This window comes from Nicrophorus vespilloides, unplaced genomic scaffold, assembly GCF_001412225.1.
Source record: "Nicrophorus vespilloides isolate i.1.1-1 unplaced genomic scaffold, Nicve_v1.0, whole genome shotgun sequence".
In the NCBI taxonomy this organism is placed as follows: domain Eukaryota; kingdom Metazoa; phylum Arthropoda; class Insecta; order Coleoptera; family Silphidae; genus Nicrophorus; species Nicrophorus vespilloides.
This window is the reverse complement of record NW_017096834.1, coordinates 9,480-28,433: the sequence shown is the minus strand read 5'-3', so window position 1 is coordinate 28,433 and position 18,954 is coordinate 9,480. Positions and strand designations below refer to the sequence as shown.

General features: G+C 28.9%; 2 protein-coding genes across 2 annotated transcripts; one reads left to right on the top strand and one right to left on the bottom strand.

Moving 5' to 3' along the window:
- Positions 1 to 14,039: 14,039 nt before the first annotated feature.
- On the bottom strand, positions 14,040 to 15,196 carry LOC108558287 (aquaporin AQPAe.a-like). Its single transcript, XM_017915156.1, has 4 exons — positions 15,008 to 15,196; positions 14,869 to 14,946; positions 14,576 to 14,794; positions 14,040 to 14,161 (listed from the first exon to the last, which is right to left on the bottom strand). Exons 1-4 carry the CDS (start codon positions 15,164 to 15,166, stop codon positions 14,087 to 14,089), a joined length of 531 nt encoding a protein of 176 aa, XP_017770645.1. The 5' UTR covers positions 15,167 to 15,196; the 3' UTR covers positions 14,040 to 14,086.
- Positions 15,197 to 17,004: 1,808 nt separating this feature from the next.
- On the top strand, positions 17,005 to 17,640 carry LOC108558285 (defensin). The gene is made up of 2 exons (XM_017915154.1): positions 17,005 to 17,152; positions 17,322 to 17,640. Exons 1-2 carry the CDS (start codon positions 17,068 to 17,070, stop codon positions 17,492 to 17,494), a joined length of 258 nt encoding a protein of 85 aa, XP_017770643.1. The 5' UTR covers positions 17,005 to 17,067; the 3' UTR covers positions 17,495 to 17,640.
- Positions 17,641 to 18,954: the final 1,314 nt, after the last annotated feature.

Below are 18,954 nucleotides of genomic sequence, written 5' to 3'. Positions count from 1 at the left end.
ACTTTCACACAATCTTTATTCAGGTTTAAGTAAAAAAATTAATTTATATTTGTAAAAGTTGAAGAAAAGATAACTTAATTAGTACAAAATTAGATAATTCGTACATTCGTAAATTTCAATTTGAGTAAAATCTTTCTAAATATTTACAAATTAGTTAATTAAAAGCTTAATTAATCTTAATCTACATTCTATTGCCGGACTGATTGAAACCGGACTTATATAATAACTGAAAGAATCTCTAATGTAAGTATTGTTTTGTTTTGAAATCTTCAAACCGGACTGATCGAAGCCGCACTATTCGAATTATTACTGCATTTGAATGGAATTTTATCAGTTTAATAATACAAAGAATCAAGAAGTTTCATTCTTAATAACTATATAAAAAAACTAAAATAAATTAAATGTTTTTATTTATTAAAAGATTAACATTGTTTTTGGATATATTTACCTCGCATAGTACGGGTAATCGGTTCTGCCAATATCCAGGAGTAATTGAAACCGGACTAATCGAGAAACTAAATGTAGTAGATTAAATTGCACTAAAAGAGAATTGATTATATAATAACTGAAAGAATCTCTAATTTAAGTATTGTTTTGTTTTGAAATCTTCAAGTATTACTGCATGTGTATGGGATTTTGTCAATTTAACATAAGTATTAATATTTCGAAGATTCAAGAAGTTTCATTCGTAATATGTTTGTGAAAGGTTTAACAATGTTTTTGGGGGATTTCATATAAATTAAGTAATGTGATAATTAGTCCACTTGTATACAGTTATACGAAGGGAAACGTTGGACGAAAGCTACTGCTACTATTTATAGACGAAACTGCTAATAATACGATCGATTATTCTTAAGATATTTAAGTGCACGAGTCTTTTAATCAATGAATTATTTCTAGTTAAAGTTTGTTAATGTTTCATTAGGTAAAATTAAGAAAAGTACTAGATTTACTCTTAATTAGTACAAAAATAGATAATTCGTAAATTTCAATTTGAGTAAAATCTTTCTAAATATTTACAAATTAGTTAATTATAAACTTAATTAATCTTAATCCACTTTATATAAGAATTTTAATCTCCCAAAAAAAAAAACGTAATCTAAATTTCTTTTTTTTAGATCAAATTATGAATAGATTTTTGGATCATTGCGGCATATAACGCATCTCGCAATAATCAGAAATATTCAATCTAAATTTAGATGTATGAAACGAAATGCCATTGAGACTACTGAAACGCGCACCTCCGCAAAAAATTCAAATTTCTATTTGCACAACGCATTACAACTCAAACTGTAGATTTGCAATTGTAATCCGATGCCGAGAGATGAAAAACTGAATGTAAAATTGAAAATAAATCTGGAATCTTTCCGTTCGCGCGAGATAAGTCCAACGCACATAATAAACAAAATACGCGCGCCGCTTATGTAACGCTGTTTCTCGTAATAAAATAATCCCAAGTTAAACAATTTTAATTACAAAAATTTTCTTAAACTTTAATTTCATTGTTGATAATGAATACAGTTGTTTTTTTCTTAAATGTTATTATTGAATGTTGAGACGAACGGTAAATATTAAATAAGTTGGAAGAACAAACAGTAATAATATTACTGTTTTCTTGCAAATCCTTTAACATCAACTTATTAATTGAATCAGAATAACAAATATATCGCCTTCATTTAAAAACAAACAAAGCGGAAAGGAGTACTCGATAATTGGATATACATCAATCTATTTATAATCGATTCAAATATGTACGTTTGGTTGCATATATCTCTATTGTTTAATTAGTTATTATCCTGAAACCATAACTACTACTGACAAAAAAAAAGGAGATCTACTATTACGTAAGGGTCAAAATGACCCGTTTATTAAATATTATAGAAAAGACAAGAAATTATTAATTTTTACAACAAACATAGATAAATTCTATTTATTTAATGAACTTATATAATATAATAAACACCTCTCGTCAAGACTGCTTTGCTTCTATTGAAAAATGTCAGTTGGGTCATTCTGACCCATCCGTAGTACTTACGGGTTAAAGTTAATGAACAACATTTAATTAATTAAAGGATAAAATGCGAAATTATATAATTAGAAACAATCTAAAGATTTTTTTTTTGATAATAATTTATAAAAATCCTTAATTATTTATTTTACAATAAGTAAAATACTTTAATTATGTTATTTCCACTTTGAATAAATAAACAAATCGATCGAATCATTATTAGCATTCGTACTTTGAATATTACGTAAATTTTCTAATTGGAATTTCATTAGAAAGAAAACCTGAGAAAAAATTGTTGTTAAATAATCAACGTGTAATTTTTATAATATTTAAATTAAAACAATGCGTTTTTTTAAGAAAATTCTTTCATTTTTTCTTTTAAATAATGCACGAATGTTATAGAAATTGACTTTCTCTGTTAATTAAGATCGTAATTAAACACGTTAGAGGAAGGTAATTGAAACATGCAAAGCAATTAAAATGAATGTTTAATGAATAATTAAAATCGAATAATTAGCTAACAATTTATACCTGTTTCGTTACATCATTATTATTGATTGCAGATGTTTTTGAATGTGATGATACTTGTTTCTGCATAATATTAAAAAAAAAACAAGTGTTGTTCATAGCTGCTTTGATTATTGTTATATTATGAAATTTAAGCGACTTTGATTGTATTTGAATAAGTTTTTGATACATTTTAGAAAAAAAAAAGTATTAAATCTTAAAATCATTAATATACAAAAAGTTTTCTTTTTCTAAAATCATTTTTTTTTATTTACTTCCCATAGTGCGATTCTACCAATATGCCGGACTTATATAATAACTGAAAGAATATCTAATTTAAGTATTGTTTTGAAAACTTATAAACGGACTGATCGCAGCCACACTATTCGAAGTATTACTGCATTTGAATGGAATTTTGTCAATTTAAAATAAGTCTTAATATTACGAAGATTCAAGAAGTTTCAATCTTAATGACTGTAAAAAAAAACTAAAATAAATTATATGTTTTTGTTTATTGAAGGATTAACATTGTTTTTGGGTATATTTACCTCGCATAGTGCGGGTAATCGGTTCTACCAATATCCGGGAATGATAGAAACCGGACTAATCGAGAAACTAAATGCAGTAGATTAAATTGCACTAAAAGAGGATTGACTATATAATAACGGAAAGAATCTCTAATTTAAGTATTGTTTTGTTTTGAAATCTTCAAATCGGACTGTTCGAAGCCGCACTATTCGAAGTATTACTACATTTGAATGGAATTTTATCAATTTAAAGTAAGTCTTAATGTTACGAAGATTCAAGAAGTTTCAACCTTAATAACTATATAAAAAAAACCAAAATAAATTACAAGTTTTTATTTATATTTACCTCGCATAGTGCGGATAAGCGGTTTTGCCAATATCCGGGACTGATTGAAACCGGACTAATCGAAAAACTAAATGTAGTATATTAAATTGCACAAAAAGAGGATTGATTATATAATAAGAAAAAATCTATCATTTAAGAATTGTTTTCTTAATGAAATCTTCAAACCGGACTGATCGAAGCCGCACTATTCGAAGTATTACTGCATTTGAATGGAATTTTATCAATTAAAAAAAAAATATTGTAAAGATTCAAGAAGTTTCATTCGTAATATGTTTATAAAAGGTTTAACATTGTTTTGGGGGATTTCATATACATTAAGTAATGTGATAATTAATCCACTTGTATATAGTTAAGAGAAACGTTGGACGAAAGCTACTGCTACTATTTATAGACGAAACTGCTAATAATGCGATCGATTATTCTTAAGATATATAAGTGCAAATTCGGAAAGTTCATTTCCATTCTAATTTATTTCTTTACGAGTCTATTTCTCAATGAATTATTTCCAGTTAAAGTTTGTTAACGTTTTATTAGGAAATATTAAGAAAAATAATAGATTTAATTTGAATCGAGAATGTTATAAGAAATAATATTGACAATGTTGTTCAAAATGAAACAAATTATGTTTGTAAATTGAACTGTTTGTTTAACAAAATTCAATGTTTACTTTTTACTGTAAACATCAACATAAATATTGATTTTTTGACGCATCAAAATATTCTACACTTAATTCTAATAATACAAATATTTAAAGTGCTTTCATCCATTGTATCAATTGTTTATGATTATGTAATTTGACTATCAAGTATTAATTATTTGTATGACATAGAAATACATTTGTAAAATAGTAAAAACAAAACAAATTTTAAACGATTATTGAAAAATTGGTAGCACTTATGAGCAAACAAAAATTATATAATCAATATTGAATCTCCACTTAAAATAATTTTATTGACTTAATGATTAACTACACAAATATTTATTTTCTAAAGTAAATAAATCTTGAAAGGAATTTGATGATCATAATCTAATAATAACGCGAATCATAGCTAAATAGATAAAACCACATCAATATGTAAATACTCGTTACATTGACCAAATATTCAGCTTTCGTATGCATCTTTTGGATCAGATTAATCGTTTATAGTTTCTGAGAAAATCACAAAAATGTGAAAACCCTCGTTCATCGTTCATTTTTCATTTTTTCAAGTTTGAACACTAATTACAGCTAAATGGATGAAACCTGAGTAATATAATTTGAATAGTCAACATTTTCCATTGAAACAATAATTGTTAACAATAAACTTGGTGTCTCATGAAAATATCCTACTTTCATAACAAATCCTATATCTTAAAACATCCTTTTCAAAAGTAAACAAGTACTTTACAAAGTATAAAATAATTGTGTTATTCTGCTATATTTTATCAAAATTCATCAAGTTTTCCTATTGTTTGAAAGAATTGCAAAAAGGTAATTAAATAGCAAAAAATGTAACTTTTTAAGTATTAAATATTAACTAATTTCAAATTCGTAATAAAATTGTTTCAAATAAGTGTAAAAAGGCAAAATTATAAATTTGAATAAAAAATATTTTAGATTTTTATAATGGATTTTGTAAGAAAATAAAAAGATATATAAAGTTATATTTTATATATATACTTTTTTAAAGAACTGCAAAAAATGTAACTTTTTAAGTATTAAATATTAACTAATTTCAAATTCGTAATAAAATTGTTTCAAATAAGTGTAAAAAAACAAAATTCTAAATTTGATTAAAAAATATTTTAGATTTATTTTTTAAGCTTTCAGTTTATAATAGATTTTATAAGAAAACTTAAATAGTTTCTTAAATTCATTTAATAATTAATAATAATATTGACTGAAATATACTGTACAAAGTCTACTTTTTTAAATAAAAAAATTGTTTGAAAGACCTGCAAAAAAAGTAACTTTAAGTAATAAATTTTAACAAAAAATTCGTAAAAAATTGGTTCAAACAAATGTAAAATGGCAACATTTTGGATATAATCTAAATCTGAATGAAAAAATATTTAAGATTTACCTATCAGCTTTCAGTTTATAAAGAATTTTTGTATGAAAACTTAAAATTATATTTTATAATTGTTAATGATATTGACTGAAATATGAAAAGTCTACTTTTTTTTTAAATAAAACTTAATACTCAATAATAGATACTTTGTGACTCACCTACAGCTTCCGATTGATTATATAAATATAACAAAAATACATATAAAATGCAATAATTCTGTTCTCCAAACGAAACAAATCTGTTGTAGAAAACTGCCACCGGACGCGAAAACCGCAAAACCGCAAATGATGGAACATGTAACGAAGATTGATGTTTGTTTTGATATTACAACGAAATTATCTCAGATTAAGGCTCATCATTAAGCCGGATCGCAATTGTGTGAGGTCGCAAGATTCGCGTGTACAAAAAAAAACCGAAAAAAAAAATGTAAAATTTTGTAAATAAGAACTGAGAATGGACAAATAAACAAATTAGTTTGGTGTTTTCATGTTCACCATTCAGGGACATGGGAACGAGAACGTAATGAAATTGTTTAAATTCTATGCAATTTCCTTCCTCAATCTTTAAATAACAATAACAAAGTATTTTTTCGTTCGTTTTATTATTTTGTCGTTTCCTTTAAAAAAAATAATAACATTTCATCGTTATAATTGTTGATAATTGCAGTTGAATTATCTGTTAAAAACAATTGCAATTTAATATTATTATAAGTCTTATAAAAATGTAAATTTCTATATGAAATGTTTATCTTTACCTCAAATTTATGATTTTTTTTTGTTGGAAAAATATAGATAATTGCAATAATTATAACATTATTTAAATAATTAGTATTACATTGATGTAGTGAGCAATTAAACATCAATTATATGATGGAAATACAGATGTAAACACTTTGAATTTTATTATTACAAAGTTGATTAAATTATTGACTTGAGATATGAAAAAATTGAAATTTTCTTTGATTTAACAAATAAAAATTAATGGAAAAATAACGATAAGAAGTAAGAAAGTTGGATTTGCATGTGAATATTCATTGAATTAAAAAGTTGATGTTTTTTATATAACAAAAATAAAAATAAAACTTTTATTTTTTAATTACAAAAAAATCTAAAAATTTGGTAGATATTTAATGTAATTTCTTTATAGATTTATTGAAAGATACTTTAATAATATTTTGTGCTTATTTTATTAATAATTCATGGAAATAGTAAGCAATTAAACATTAATTATCTCTTGGAAATGCAGATGAAAATACTTTAAATTTTCATAATTGAAAAGTTGATTTTTTCTATAAGAAAATTAAATTTACTCTTTGTTTAATTCAAATATTAATTTAAAACTTAAATACACTTGAAATTTTCAATGCTACAACATACAGAAATAAATGTAAAAAAAATATTAGAAATTCGAACATGCAGGTGAAAAATTGAAGATTTTTTAATTAGAAAATTCTAAATTTTTATGTGATTTACTTATAGAATTATTGAAAGATAATTAATGATATTTTATACTTATTTTAATGATAATTCATGGAAATAATAAGCAATTAATAAACATAAATTATTTGTTGGAAATGCAGATGAAAATAATTTAAATTTTCATAATTAAAAAGTTGATGTTTTCGTTAAGAAACTTAAATTTACTGTTTATTTAATTAAAATATTGATTTAAAACTTAAATACACTTGAAATTTTATATACTTCAACATACAGAAATAAATGTAAAAACAAATTATAAGAAATTCGAACATACAGGTGAAAAATGAGATTTTTTAATTAGAAAATTCTAAATTTTTATGTGATTTTCTTATAGAATTATAGAAAGATAATTACTGATATTATGTACTTATTTTAATGATAATTCATGGAAATAGTAGGCAATGTTTATTTAATTAAAATATTGATTTAAAACTTAAATACACTTGAAATTTTCTATGCTTAAACATACAGAAATAAATGTAAAAATAAATTATAAGAAATTCGAATATGCAGGTGAAAAATGGAAGATTTTTTAATTAGAAAATTTTAAATTTTTATGTGATTTTCTTATAGAATTATTGAAAGATAATTACTGATATTATGTACTTATTTTAATGATAATTCATGGATATAGTAAGCAATTAATAAACATTAATTATTTATTGGAAATGCAGATAAAAATACTTTAAATTTCATAATGAAAAAGTTGATTTTTTCTATAAGAAAATTAGATTTACTCTTAGTTTAATTAAAATATTGATTTAAAACTTAAATACACTTGAAATTTTCTATGCATCAATATACAGAAATAAATGTAAAAACAAATTATAAGAAATTCGAACATACAGGTGAAAAATTGAAGATTTTTTAATTAAAAAATTCTAAATTTTTATGTGATTTTCTTATAGAATTATTGAAAGATATTTACTGATATTTTGTACTTATTTTAATGATAATTCATGGAAATAGTAAGCAATTAATAAACATTAATTATTTATTGGAAATGCAGATAAAAATACTTTAAATTTCATAATAAAAAAGTTGATTTTTTCTATAAGAAAATTAGATTTACTCTTAGTTTAATTAAAATATTGATTTAAAACTTAAATACACTTGAGATATTTTATGATACAACATACAGAAATAAATGTAAAAAAAATATTAGGAATTCGAAAATGCAGGTGAAAAATTGAAGATTTTTTAATTAGAAAATTCTAAATTTTTATATGATTTTGATATAGAATTATTGAAAGATAATTACTGATATTTTGTACTTATTTTAATGATAATTTATAGAAATAGTAAGCAATTAATAAACATAAATTATTTGTTGGAAATGCAGATGAAAATTCTTTAAATTTTCATAATTAAAAAGTTGATGTTTTTGATAAGAAAATTCTTTCATTATTTAATTAAATTATTGATTTGAAATAGTCTTAAATGTTTGTATGCATTTGTATATTGAAAATAACTCTTTTTTTGTAGGAAAGAAGTTAAATTTTCTCTTACCAGTTAGTTTATTTCAACAAATAGTATTTATAAAGTGGAACACGACTTCGTTTAAGTGCAGATGTAATTGAATGAAGCCCTTTTCACGGTTAATTTGTACGCCGCAATTAAATTTACTTACTTGATGTGATGTCAGAGGAACGAGCGAATTACCAGTGGGGTTGTTTCTGCTGCTGCTGCGGCTTCTTCACTAAGTGGTTGCACACTGGAAACTGCGTAAAGCTTCCGCGTGCTTCGAGGGTGTACGAACGACACTCATTACCTCACTGTTTTTTCCACGCTATCGCCGTAACACCGCTACTCCAATTACTCATTTGCTCGCACAAATCAAACAAAAAAAAAAGAAGAGAAGGAAAACCGAAAGAGAAGGTGCAAAAGAAAGCCATCAGCAACAGTAAATAAATAAACAAACAAACAATATTTATCAATGTTTAATGTTGAAGAACAACACGTTCTCTTGATTGCCAATGCATCATTACTCACCAACGATTTTTACTGATAACTTTGATTTGTTGAAGATCATTTGCTTTTTTTGATTTGTTGCGGTGAAATTCGCACTTTCTAATGCGTCCACTTCAGCTAATTTGTATCTGTTCAAAGTCAATATTATATTACGAATATCATTTGAAAACCATCAAACGGTTCAAATTAACTGCAACTGTTTATTGTTTTTTTTTTAATTACCGGAAACCGTGGGTTTCTATTACTTTTGTTTTCTGTATGATTATAGTAAGTGCAGTGGTTGTCGGACGTAATTTATTAATAAAGCCTGTTCGAAAACCGAAACCGTTTTTCACGTAATAATTAATTTTAAATTAGTGTAATTCCAAGACGATTGTTTCCAAACTTGATGTTACAACGCCTACCTTAAAAACATTTAATCATTTGGCGCGTTATTTGGAACATTGCTCATTGAGTCTAATTATCGCGACTCGCAGTTTGAAAAACGCTAGTATACGCTAATAATTCTAATAAGATAACTAATTCTAATCTAATTTATTTTAAAAGCAAATAACAGTGATGACAAATTTACATGTTTAAAAATAAGGTAATAAAACTTAGGGATGAACGATTTTTGTTTATAAATTAAATAATTAATTTTAAAATTAAATTCTATAATTATAAAAACGCGCTTCGTTTACGTCTGGGCGAATAATTGCGGGTTTTGTTCCTAATTTATTAATAAAAATATTCATAAAAAGCTATAATGGATAATTTTGGAATTATTTACATTTTTTTTCAATATTTTCTCTATACAATTTAATTATAAATTAAATAATGATTAGATTAAGAGAATTTCAATTTCCAAATTCTCATTTCTTTTTTAATATATGTCTAAATTCTATACTTTTTGAAGAAAATTGATTACGCAAGAATAAATTTCTAAAATAATGTATAGACTTTTCAATAAATTTGAAGCAAAACGCAATCATTTTCGTTTTATAATTAGAATGATTATCATATTTGAAATGCACAGGTGTAGATGATTCATCGTGTCGTAGATCGGGTGTTTTCGTTAAATTTTATTGCTTTTTTATCTATTATACAGATGTGCAAAACGCACTTATTTTCGTGCTTAAATAAGAATTGTTAAAATGTTTGAGATACGCAGGTGCAGATGATGCATCGTGTCGTAGATCGGGCGTTTTCGGTTATTTTTTATTGCTTTCTTATCTATTATGCAGGTGTACAAAACGCACTTATTTTCGTACCTAAATAAGAATTGTTACAACGTTTGAGATGCACATGTGCAGCTAATTCATCGTGTCGTAGATCGGGCGTTTTCGCCTATTTTTATTGCTTTCTTATCTATTAAACAGATGTGCAAATCGCACTTAATTTCATGCTTAAATAAGAATTGTTACAATGTTTGCGATGCACAGGTGCAGTTGATTCATCGTGTCGTAGATCGGGTGTTTTCGTCAATTTTTATTGCTTTCTTATCTATTATACAGATGTTCAAAATGCACTTATTTTTGTGCTTAAATAAGAATTGTTACAACGTTTCAGATGCACAGATGTAGTTGAGTAATCGTGTCGTAGATCGGGCGTTTTTGCCAATTTTTATTGCTTTCTTATCTAGTATACATACGTTTAAAACGCACTTATTTTTATGCCTAAATAAGAATTATTACAATGTTTGAAATGCACAGGTGCAGCTGATTTTTCGTGTCGTAAATCGGGCGTTTTCGTCTATTTTTAATGCTTTCTTATCTATTATACAGATGTGCAAAACGCACTTATTTTCGTACCTAACTAAGAATTGTTAAAATGTTTGAGATGTACAGGTGCAGATGATTCATCGTGTCGTAGATCGGCCATTTTCGGTAAATTTTTATTGTTTTCTTTTCTAATATACATTTGTTCAAAACGCACTTATTTTCCTGCCTAAATAAGAATTGTTACAACGTTTGAGATGCACAGGTGCAGTTGATTCATCGTGTCGTAGATCGGCAGTTTTCGCCTCTTTGTTTATTGTTTTCTAATCTTTTACATATGTGCAAAATGCTCTTAATTTCGTTTCATAATTAAAATTGTTAGAATGTTTGAGATGCACAGGTGCAGATGATTCATCGTGTCGTAAATCGGGCGTTTTCGCCAATTTTTATTGCTTTCTTATCTATTACACAGTCGTACAAAACGCACTCATTTCGTACCTAAATAAGAATTCGTTACAATGTTTGAGATGCGCAGGTGCAGATGATTCATCGTGTCGTAGATCGGGCGTTTTCGCCTATTATTTTATTGTTTTCTAATCTATTATACAGATGTGCAAAACGCACTCATTTTCGTGCCTAAATAAGAATTGTTGCAATGTTTGAGACGCGCAGGTGCAGTTGATTCATCGGGTCGTATATCGGGCGTTTTCGTCATTTTTATTGCTTTCTTATCTATTATACAGATGTGCAAAACACAATTATTTTCGTGCCTAAATAAGAATTGTTGCAACGTTTGAGATGCACAGGTGCAGCCAGTTCTTCGTGTCGTAAATCGGATCTGATCCAAATAAGTTTAATTATTATTATTAAACATTTTAGTCTTTCTTAAGACTTGTATTACTAGTGATTAGTCTATTAATTAGTGAGTATTGTTAAATTAGTAGGATGGCGATAAAATCCTTGTTAGATTTTCTTTTAGCTCTTTATTCCCAAGGTTGTTTTGTTAGTGCCATTGGGTATATTTAATTTATTTTAGATTTCCAGTCTGATTGAAGGAACATTTGCGAGGTGGGATAAATTTCACTAATTGGTTTTAGGCTATTTAAAATTTCATTTAGGATTTAAATAAACTGAACTACAATTAAACTCCAGTAAGTGTATATTTAAAATGTATTGCACAATAGTAAACAAATATAACTATTCATTAATGAGATACAGTTGTTCAGTTCCGGTATGTATATCCAAAAATAGATAAATAGAAAATAGATGTGCAAAACGCACTCATTTTCGTTCCATAATTAGAATTGTTAGAATGTTTGAGATGCACAGGTGCAGCTGATTCACGGTGTTGTAGATTAGGTATTTTCGCCTAATTTTTAATGCTTTCTTATCAAGTAAGTAGGTGTGCAAAACGCACATATTTTTATTGATCTCTTATCTAATATACAGGTGTGCAATACGCACTTATTCTCTTGACTATACAAAAACATGTTTAATCTTTAAATTATAGAAAAAATGGATAAATTAAATTCAAAGTTTTGTTATCTTATATAATTATTAGCTAATTCTAATATATCTCTTGAACCATGAACAAAATTTCCTTTTTGCTCCTTTCCTCTACAAATACTCTACAAATTAAAGTAAAGTTTTCTTTAAAACCAAAATATTAAAAATTTCAACTAAATTTATTTATTTCTATTTGTATTTAATCATTTTTAGTTGCCCATTTAGGACCAAAAGTCTATCACTCAATCACTCAATAAGTTCGTAGGCTGACATATACATGGAGTCTCTATCGAAAAATCCATATGATTTTTAGGAATTACCAATCCTCAGACGACACCTGTCAAAATTTCATGACAATCTAACGTTTAGTTCACAAGTTACAGTTACTTTTGTAATTTTCAAAACAATGGAAAAAACTGAATTTCGTGTTGATAAAACATTACTTTTTAATGGAATCTTTACTTCTTTATTATTAGTATTTTTTTATTTCAATAATATTAATAATTTTACAAAAATGAACAAGTTAAAATTTATTTTTATACAATTTTCTTAGCTATAATTTGGGATGTCAATATATTCAAAACTTCAATAAAATCTCAAAGAATGTACAAATTGGATTGTTATTATTGTTTTGCATTTAATAGAAGACAACAACACATAAAATTGCAATGCAAAATGATGATTTCAAAGAGAGTGAAAAAAGCGTGCAATTATAATTTACAATTCACGTATTATGCGGTTTACGAGCAACACGAATGTTATTCGTTTCACAAAGAGAAAGAGAAATGCGATTCGGATCGGGCGAATATAAACAAATAACAAAAGTAAATAACGCTTTAAATGTAAATGTAACAAACGATGTTATAGAAGATGGAGAGGAAAAAAATACGAATCGGTAATTATTGCTCGCGTGCCGAGCAAATCAATTATGAAACAATTATTTATATCACTTTTCATCCCTGTTTTTTTCTCTCTAAACTATTTCCCGTGTCCGCTTTGAGATTTTCATACAAGATAATACATGAAATTTAAATTCGTAACGTGTTTGTTTGTTGCATGGATCAATACATTTATTTATTTAAAACTTCGATTTCGATAAATAGATAGCATTATGTTAGTTTTGAAGGATTCCTACCAATGTTATGATTTTTACCTTTTATCAATTGAATTATATCACTTTTATTTTCCTTTAGAAGTTAATTGCTCGTAATTTTGTTTGCAGTTAATTTTGCTTAAGTTAAAAGAAAACGCATGCAAAAAGAAGCAATAATTATCATTAATTACTTCTGTTTAAGTTAAAAGAAAATGCGAGAAAAAACAATAACTTTCTTTGTTATTTTCTTTTTTATTTTAAATTCATAATTCACACTTTAACTACAAAAGCGTGCACATATATTTTCACTGTTTAAATATTGACTTTGTAATATAATTAATTATGTTTACGCCGGTTGTAACCTACACTCACTCAATTCACTTATAAAATTATGAAGACGTTATAATCCATGATGTATCTGCACTTTTCCATTATTAATTTCCATGAATTTCGCTCAATAATACCGTTAATTTTATTATATAATCATTCAAAAAAATTGATTGAATTCTAGATACAAATCTCTAAATTAAATTGTAGAAATGAAATGTAAAGAGTGTGGCTATTCCTGTACAAAATTGGCGAAAGTGTTCGATTTTAACCTTGACCCGAAGTTACAGTTTTAGCTGTTAGTATTTTAATTATCCTTGGGAGGAGGCCCGAAAAAATGAAAATGCAAATTTATCATTCCGCCGCTGCCGCATTTTCCGTATAATTACGGGATCGAACGGTCGGAGGGCTAATGTATTGCATATAAATTAATCAAGAAGGCTGGGAACACGCGAAGCGAAAACGAAAGGGACGCAATTGGATGCAACCGAAATGGTGGAAAACAAAAATAAACATGTATCAAAACAGTAAATAGTAAACAACTTTATTGTGATCGATTGAATCTCTTTACTATTCTATTTCGACTGCAACAGGAATCTGTAGATCAAGGCTCCGAGGGCTCCACCGAGATTTGGACCAACCCAGTAGATCTGGAAGAATAATTAGAATGAATTGATTAGATGTTGTTGTGAAGGCGAATATCCATAAAGTAAGTTCCAATTTATATAAAAATATGGTAAGCTAACAGGTTCTAATTTAAAGATGAGAACTTACTTTCTGGATTTGTTAAAAGCATTATTTTTCAAATTCAATTGGAAGAAAAGTTGGCTATGGCTATAGATTTAGCACTTTCTTTCTGCATTAGTTTTTAAATATTGCATTGTAACTTATTTTATGAACTTAGTAAAATTATAAAGTAAAACTAAATTGATTAATTAAAAGTCACGTGTATCAGATTGAGTTATTAGTAAAGTAGAATTTGTCAATTAATAGAATGAAGTTATAATATTGGAACAAACTTTCTGGACGTAATTAAAAAATAATTTAATTAAAGTTATATTTACCCAGTGATGCTCCCATTCATTATAAAATACGGCCGGCGCAAGAGATCTGAACGTGTTGAAACTTGCTCCAGTATAGTTAGCAGTAGCAATGATCAAACCAGTCAAAATAAGTCCTATTTTAATTGGAATCGAATCTCCCCTGTTATCGTTATTTTCATCCCACAGACCGCTCACAGCTAAACACAGTAGCATCGTTGCAATGAACTCGATGAAAAGAGCCTTAAAATTTAAAAAAAAAAAAACATATTTTTTAACTAAATTTCAACAGTTTATTAAATAATAGTCAAATATACCTGCACTTCGGTTACCATAAATATCGTGGTGTGACAGTAGAGAATTTGTGGTGATTCCGCGGTGATTCCTAGCAAAGCCTGCATCATTTCAATTATCGTTATTTAAATGGTATTCTTTTAGTTAACCAGTTGTACTCACCCAAAGGAGACCGTAACCGACCAAAGCACCCAAGCATTGAGCCACAATGTAAAACTGAAAGGTGATTATGTCGATTTTACCCATGATCAAAGCGGCTATGGTCACTGCAGAATTAACGTGGGCTCCGGAAATGTGTGAGAACATCTGAAAAACACACATTTTTTTATAATTAGTTAAGTTTAACTAATGGTGGCGGATATATCCGCCCAACTTTTTATACAGGTAAAACTATGCTTTTGCAAAATTGTATGCATGGCGCAGTCATCGAATCTTAGTTTAACAAAGCGCCATTAGTCTTTTGCAGATGTATCAAAGGGTTAAAGTTATATCAAAATTAGGTTAAGATAGGAAAATTGCATTTGGGTAAATCGAAAAATTATCGAATATAAAAAAAAATACGTTTATTAAAATTAACAATAAATACACGTATTATCACAATAAATATATGTGCACTGTACAGGTGATATGCAGATTTCAAAAACATCTACATCTTATGATGCATATCCTCTTTCCTCTGTAATTGCGGCAATTGGTGAGACAGGCTAACCTCAACGGTTTCCTGCAACTGACCGCTGCCCTCTTGGTTCTACCACCAACCTCGCTGGCATCCAGAAAACCATCGCCTTCATCTGAACAACATTTTTTTTTGTCTAAATAAACACCAAAAACTTGGAAAGTTGAAAATCTCTTTACTCACAGATAATTTCGCTGATCTCTTGCGGATCCTCAAAACCCATCGCCAAGTTAAGAGCCAAGGCAAAAGCAACCAAAACCACAATGAACTTCATTTTTACTCGACAACGTACGAATCTGTTTTTGATGGTCTCAGCAAAACGCTTCCCCTTTTATACCCGCCAATTTAATCATGAAACCACAACAAGATGTATACGGGAAATCCCATCTGCTTTATCCCAAATTTAGAAAAAACATATTCAAAATTCGCTCTGCGATAAGCTAGAGTTATTATTTTTGCGAAACGATTCGAATCACTCATAGTTTTTTTCTTTTTCTTGCAATTATCGATGGAAATATTTATTTATAAATTTATTGTATTATTGAATGCAAATTTTAATTGCCCAGCGAAAAATTATATACTATAAGGTTTTATTTTATTATTTATATTTAAAGAAAATCATTATCTAACGATAACCTTGACGAGAAATCGCTAACCTGTTTAGAAACGATTTCGCGAGACGTTTTCTCAACATCGATAAGACATATTGATCCAAATATGAATAAACAGGACAAACGTTAATGAAATAATAATCCATTAAAATCTCACTTTTAACTTTTAACGATTCCATAAGCATTTTTGGTTTAATTTATGTAAAAAATACAAATCTCCATCAACACTTCATAATTTTGATAAGAAAATCGAGATGTAATCAAATCCGAAGATTAGTTCCAAGAATATAGCAATTTGTTAATGAATCGATTGCATTTAAATAATTGTTAAAACAACAAATCTTTTATGTTGAACAGTCAACCTTGAAACCGATACAGATACATAGCAATTAGTAATAACCAAAACATTCGTATAGAAATAAGCATTGAACAAAAGGAATATGCAGAAATTTACTGTACTTCCATACCAAACTAATAAATATTCATAATTAAAATAGAAAACCGTGATGGATGTACGTTTTCTCGGAATGATCAATGATTACCGTGCTATTTGAGGAACGCAAAACTGTAAATTATATAATTTTTCCAGCGAAAATAAATTTGGAAAGAACGCCGAATATTATCACATTAATACGAACAAAGATACATTTACATGCGAAGCACGCTTCTCTGTGCATACTTATTTTTTTTATTCAAAGCTAATTCATGTGCAGCTCATTCCAATTATGGCTCCAGGATTATTGGCGGAAAATACGCTGCTCATTCTGATAAGAGCAAAGAGTAAGAGTATTGGAAATGGGGATTTACCGCACCGAATGGATGCGATTCGTATATATACTGGACGTTGGCATTTTTCAAAGCAGTATCAAAACGAAGATCGTGTCTAATAGATCAAGACTTTCCTCAAGTAAACCAACAAAACAAAAACTAATAAGATGAAATTCTTCTTCGCTTTGGTCGCTCTGTGCCTGATGGTTGCCAGCTTCGTGAGCGCTGGACCGGTTGAGCAAGATGCCGAAGGTAGAAAACTAATCTAATCTAATCTCGACAACTACACATGTTAAATCTCGAGGGTTTCAATTTTTGTGCGTTTCCACTCGACTCGTTCAGCTAATCCAGATAATTCTGTTTTACGGCGAGGCGCCGCTTTAATTGCAGCTTCATTTTTTTGTTCTTCCTTTCTTTGCAGGACAAGTTGTGGAAAGGGCCAACAGGCAACGCAGGGTGACCTGCGATTTATTGAGCGTATCGACGCCCTACGGTTCCGTCAACCATTCGGTCTGCGCCGCCCACTGCCTCGCCATGCTGAAGGGTTTCAGAGGTGGAAGATGCATCGACGGAGTCTGCAATTGCAGGAAGTAAAGGTGTTGTCGATTAATTGACTTCCACCGATTGGACACTTGCCTCGATTGGAAGAGACCCCCTAAACAGCTTTAATCCCACAAGTTAATTAAATTAGGTAACGAAAAAAAAGAAGTTTGCAATAAATAAAACGTAGTTGCTACAAATTGGAACTCTTCTCATTTATACCTTTCGCACATTTCCACCCTCCTAAATGAAAGTTTCAACTTAATTATTGCATTTCGTATTAATCTCATCTAGACAAATCTATTTAGCAGACGTTGTCCAAACGAATAACAAATTCACTTGATTTAAGTTAGGCTAAAATTTATATAGATTATATTTATATAGATGATTATTGTGGTTTAGTTTGGAGTTTTAGTAGAAACAGTGGTGGTTTTCTTAAAATTACTTTAATTACAATAAGTTTAAATCAATTCCCATAATAAATTACATGACGCAGTAGCAGACGTCGTCTATGCATACGCCGCCCTTCTTCTTCATCATCTTCTTTACGCAGAAGTTACGACAGTCTTCGCAGTGCTCCTCCGTCTTCATGAAGGGCACAACTGCAATGTAAAAGTTTGAAATTTAACATTTTCCATTTCCAATATCAATCAAATCAAAACTTACCAGCATGGTGCTTCTTCTTCTTTTTACTCTTCTTCCGCTCTTCGACGACAGGAATTTCGTCGATGTTCGTTTCTTCGTCATTCGTTTTTCCAATCTCCACCATAACTTCCACGCTTCCCGAATTCTCATTTCGTTTGTCCGCATCATCAATTTCGTTGATAGTCGGTTGATTCACACCGATCTCGATCTGTACCGTATCGCCGGAACTATCCTCGTCGCTCGACGAGTCGCTATCGTCCTCCTCATCCTCCTCCTCGTTCGATTTCTCTTTCACGCTAATACCTATGTTCTCCTTGGGCGGATGATAAACACCACTGTCATCGTTGAATCCCGGCCTCTTCTGGATCGGCCCAATCGCAATGTCCACTTCTATGCTATCATCGTCGTCGTCGTCGTCACCGTAATCATCGTCTATCGTCCTTCTGGGAACTTTCGCGATGCAAATCGGTTCGCAAGGTGGACAGATGAGAGGGCACGTGTTCTTTCGCGGATTGCAGGTCGGTTTGCAGTTGGGATCGTAGGGTCTGCAGGTGATCGGTTCAGGCAGTGACATCATCGAGTGATCGGGTATTCTGTACGTACAGATTGGTTTACCCGGTGGACAAATCTTCGGGCAGTTTCCTCTGTGCGGATCGCAATCCGGCACGCATTTGCAACGCTCGAATTGTGGTACGTTAACAACGGTGTCCGGTGGTAACCTGACCTCGCAATCGCGTTCATTGTAATCGCATTCTTGCAGACAATGCGCACCTTCGTAACAGTTTGGCACGCAACTAGGATCGTTCTCCTCGCAAGTGATCACATTCGGAGCATTCATCGTCGTGTACGGAGGTATATTGTATTCGCAT

Excerpts from the sequence above, each read along its gene's own strand:
- LOC108558287 (XM_017915156.1), bottom strand. The coding sequence starts at position 15,166 with ATGTGTGTTTTTCAGATGTTCTCACACATTTCCGGAGCCCACGTTAAT. Across the intron at positions 14,947-15,007 it reads TCGGTTACGGTCTCCTTTGG|GCTTTGCTAGGAATCACCGC; the intron begins GTGAGTACAACT and ends GAAATGATGCAG. Across the intron at positions 14,795-14,868 it reads TTATGGTAACCGAAGTGCAG|GCTCTTTTCATCGAGTTCAT; the intron begins GTATATTTGACT and ends TTAAATTTTAAG.
- LOC108558285 (XM_017915154.1), top strand. The coding sequence starts at position 17,068 with ATGAAATTCTTCTTCGCTTTGGTCGCTCTGTGCCTGATGGTTGCCAGC. Across the intron at positions 17,153-17,321 it reads GGTTGAGCAAGATGCCGAAG|GACAAGTTGTGGAAAGGGCC; the intron begins GTAGAAAACTAA and ends CTTTCTTTGCAG.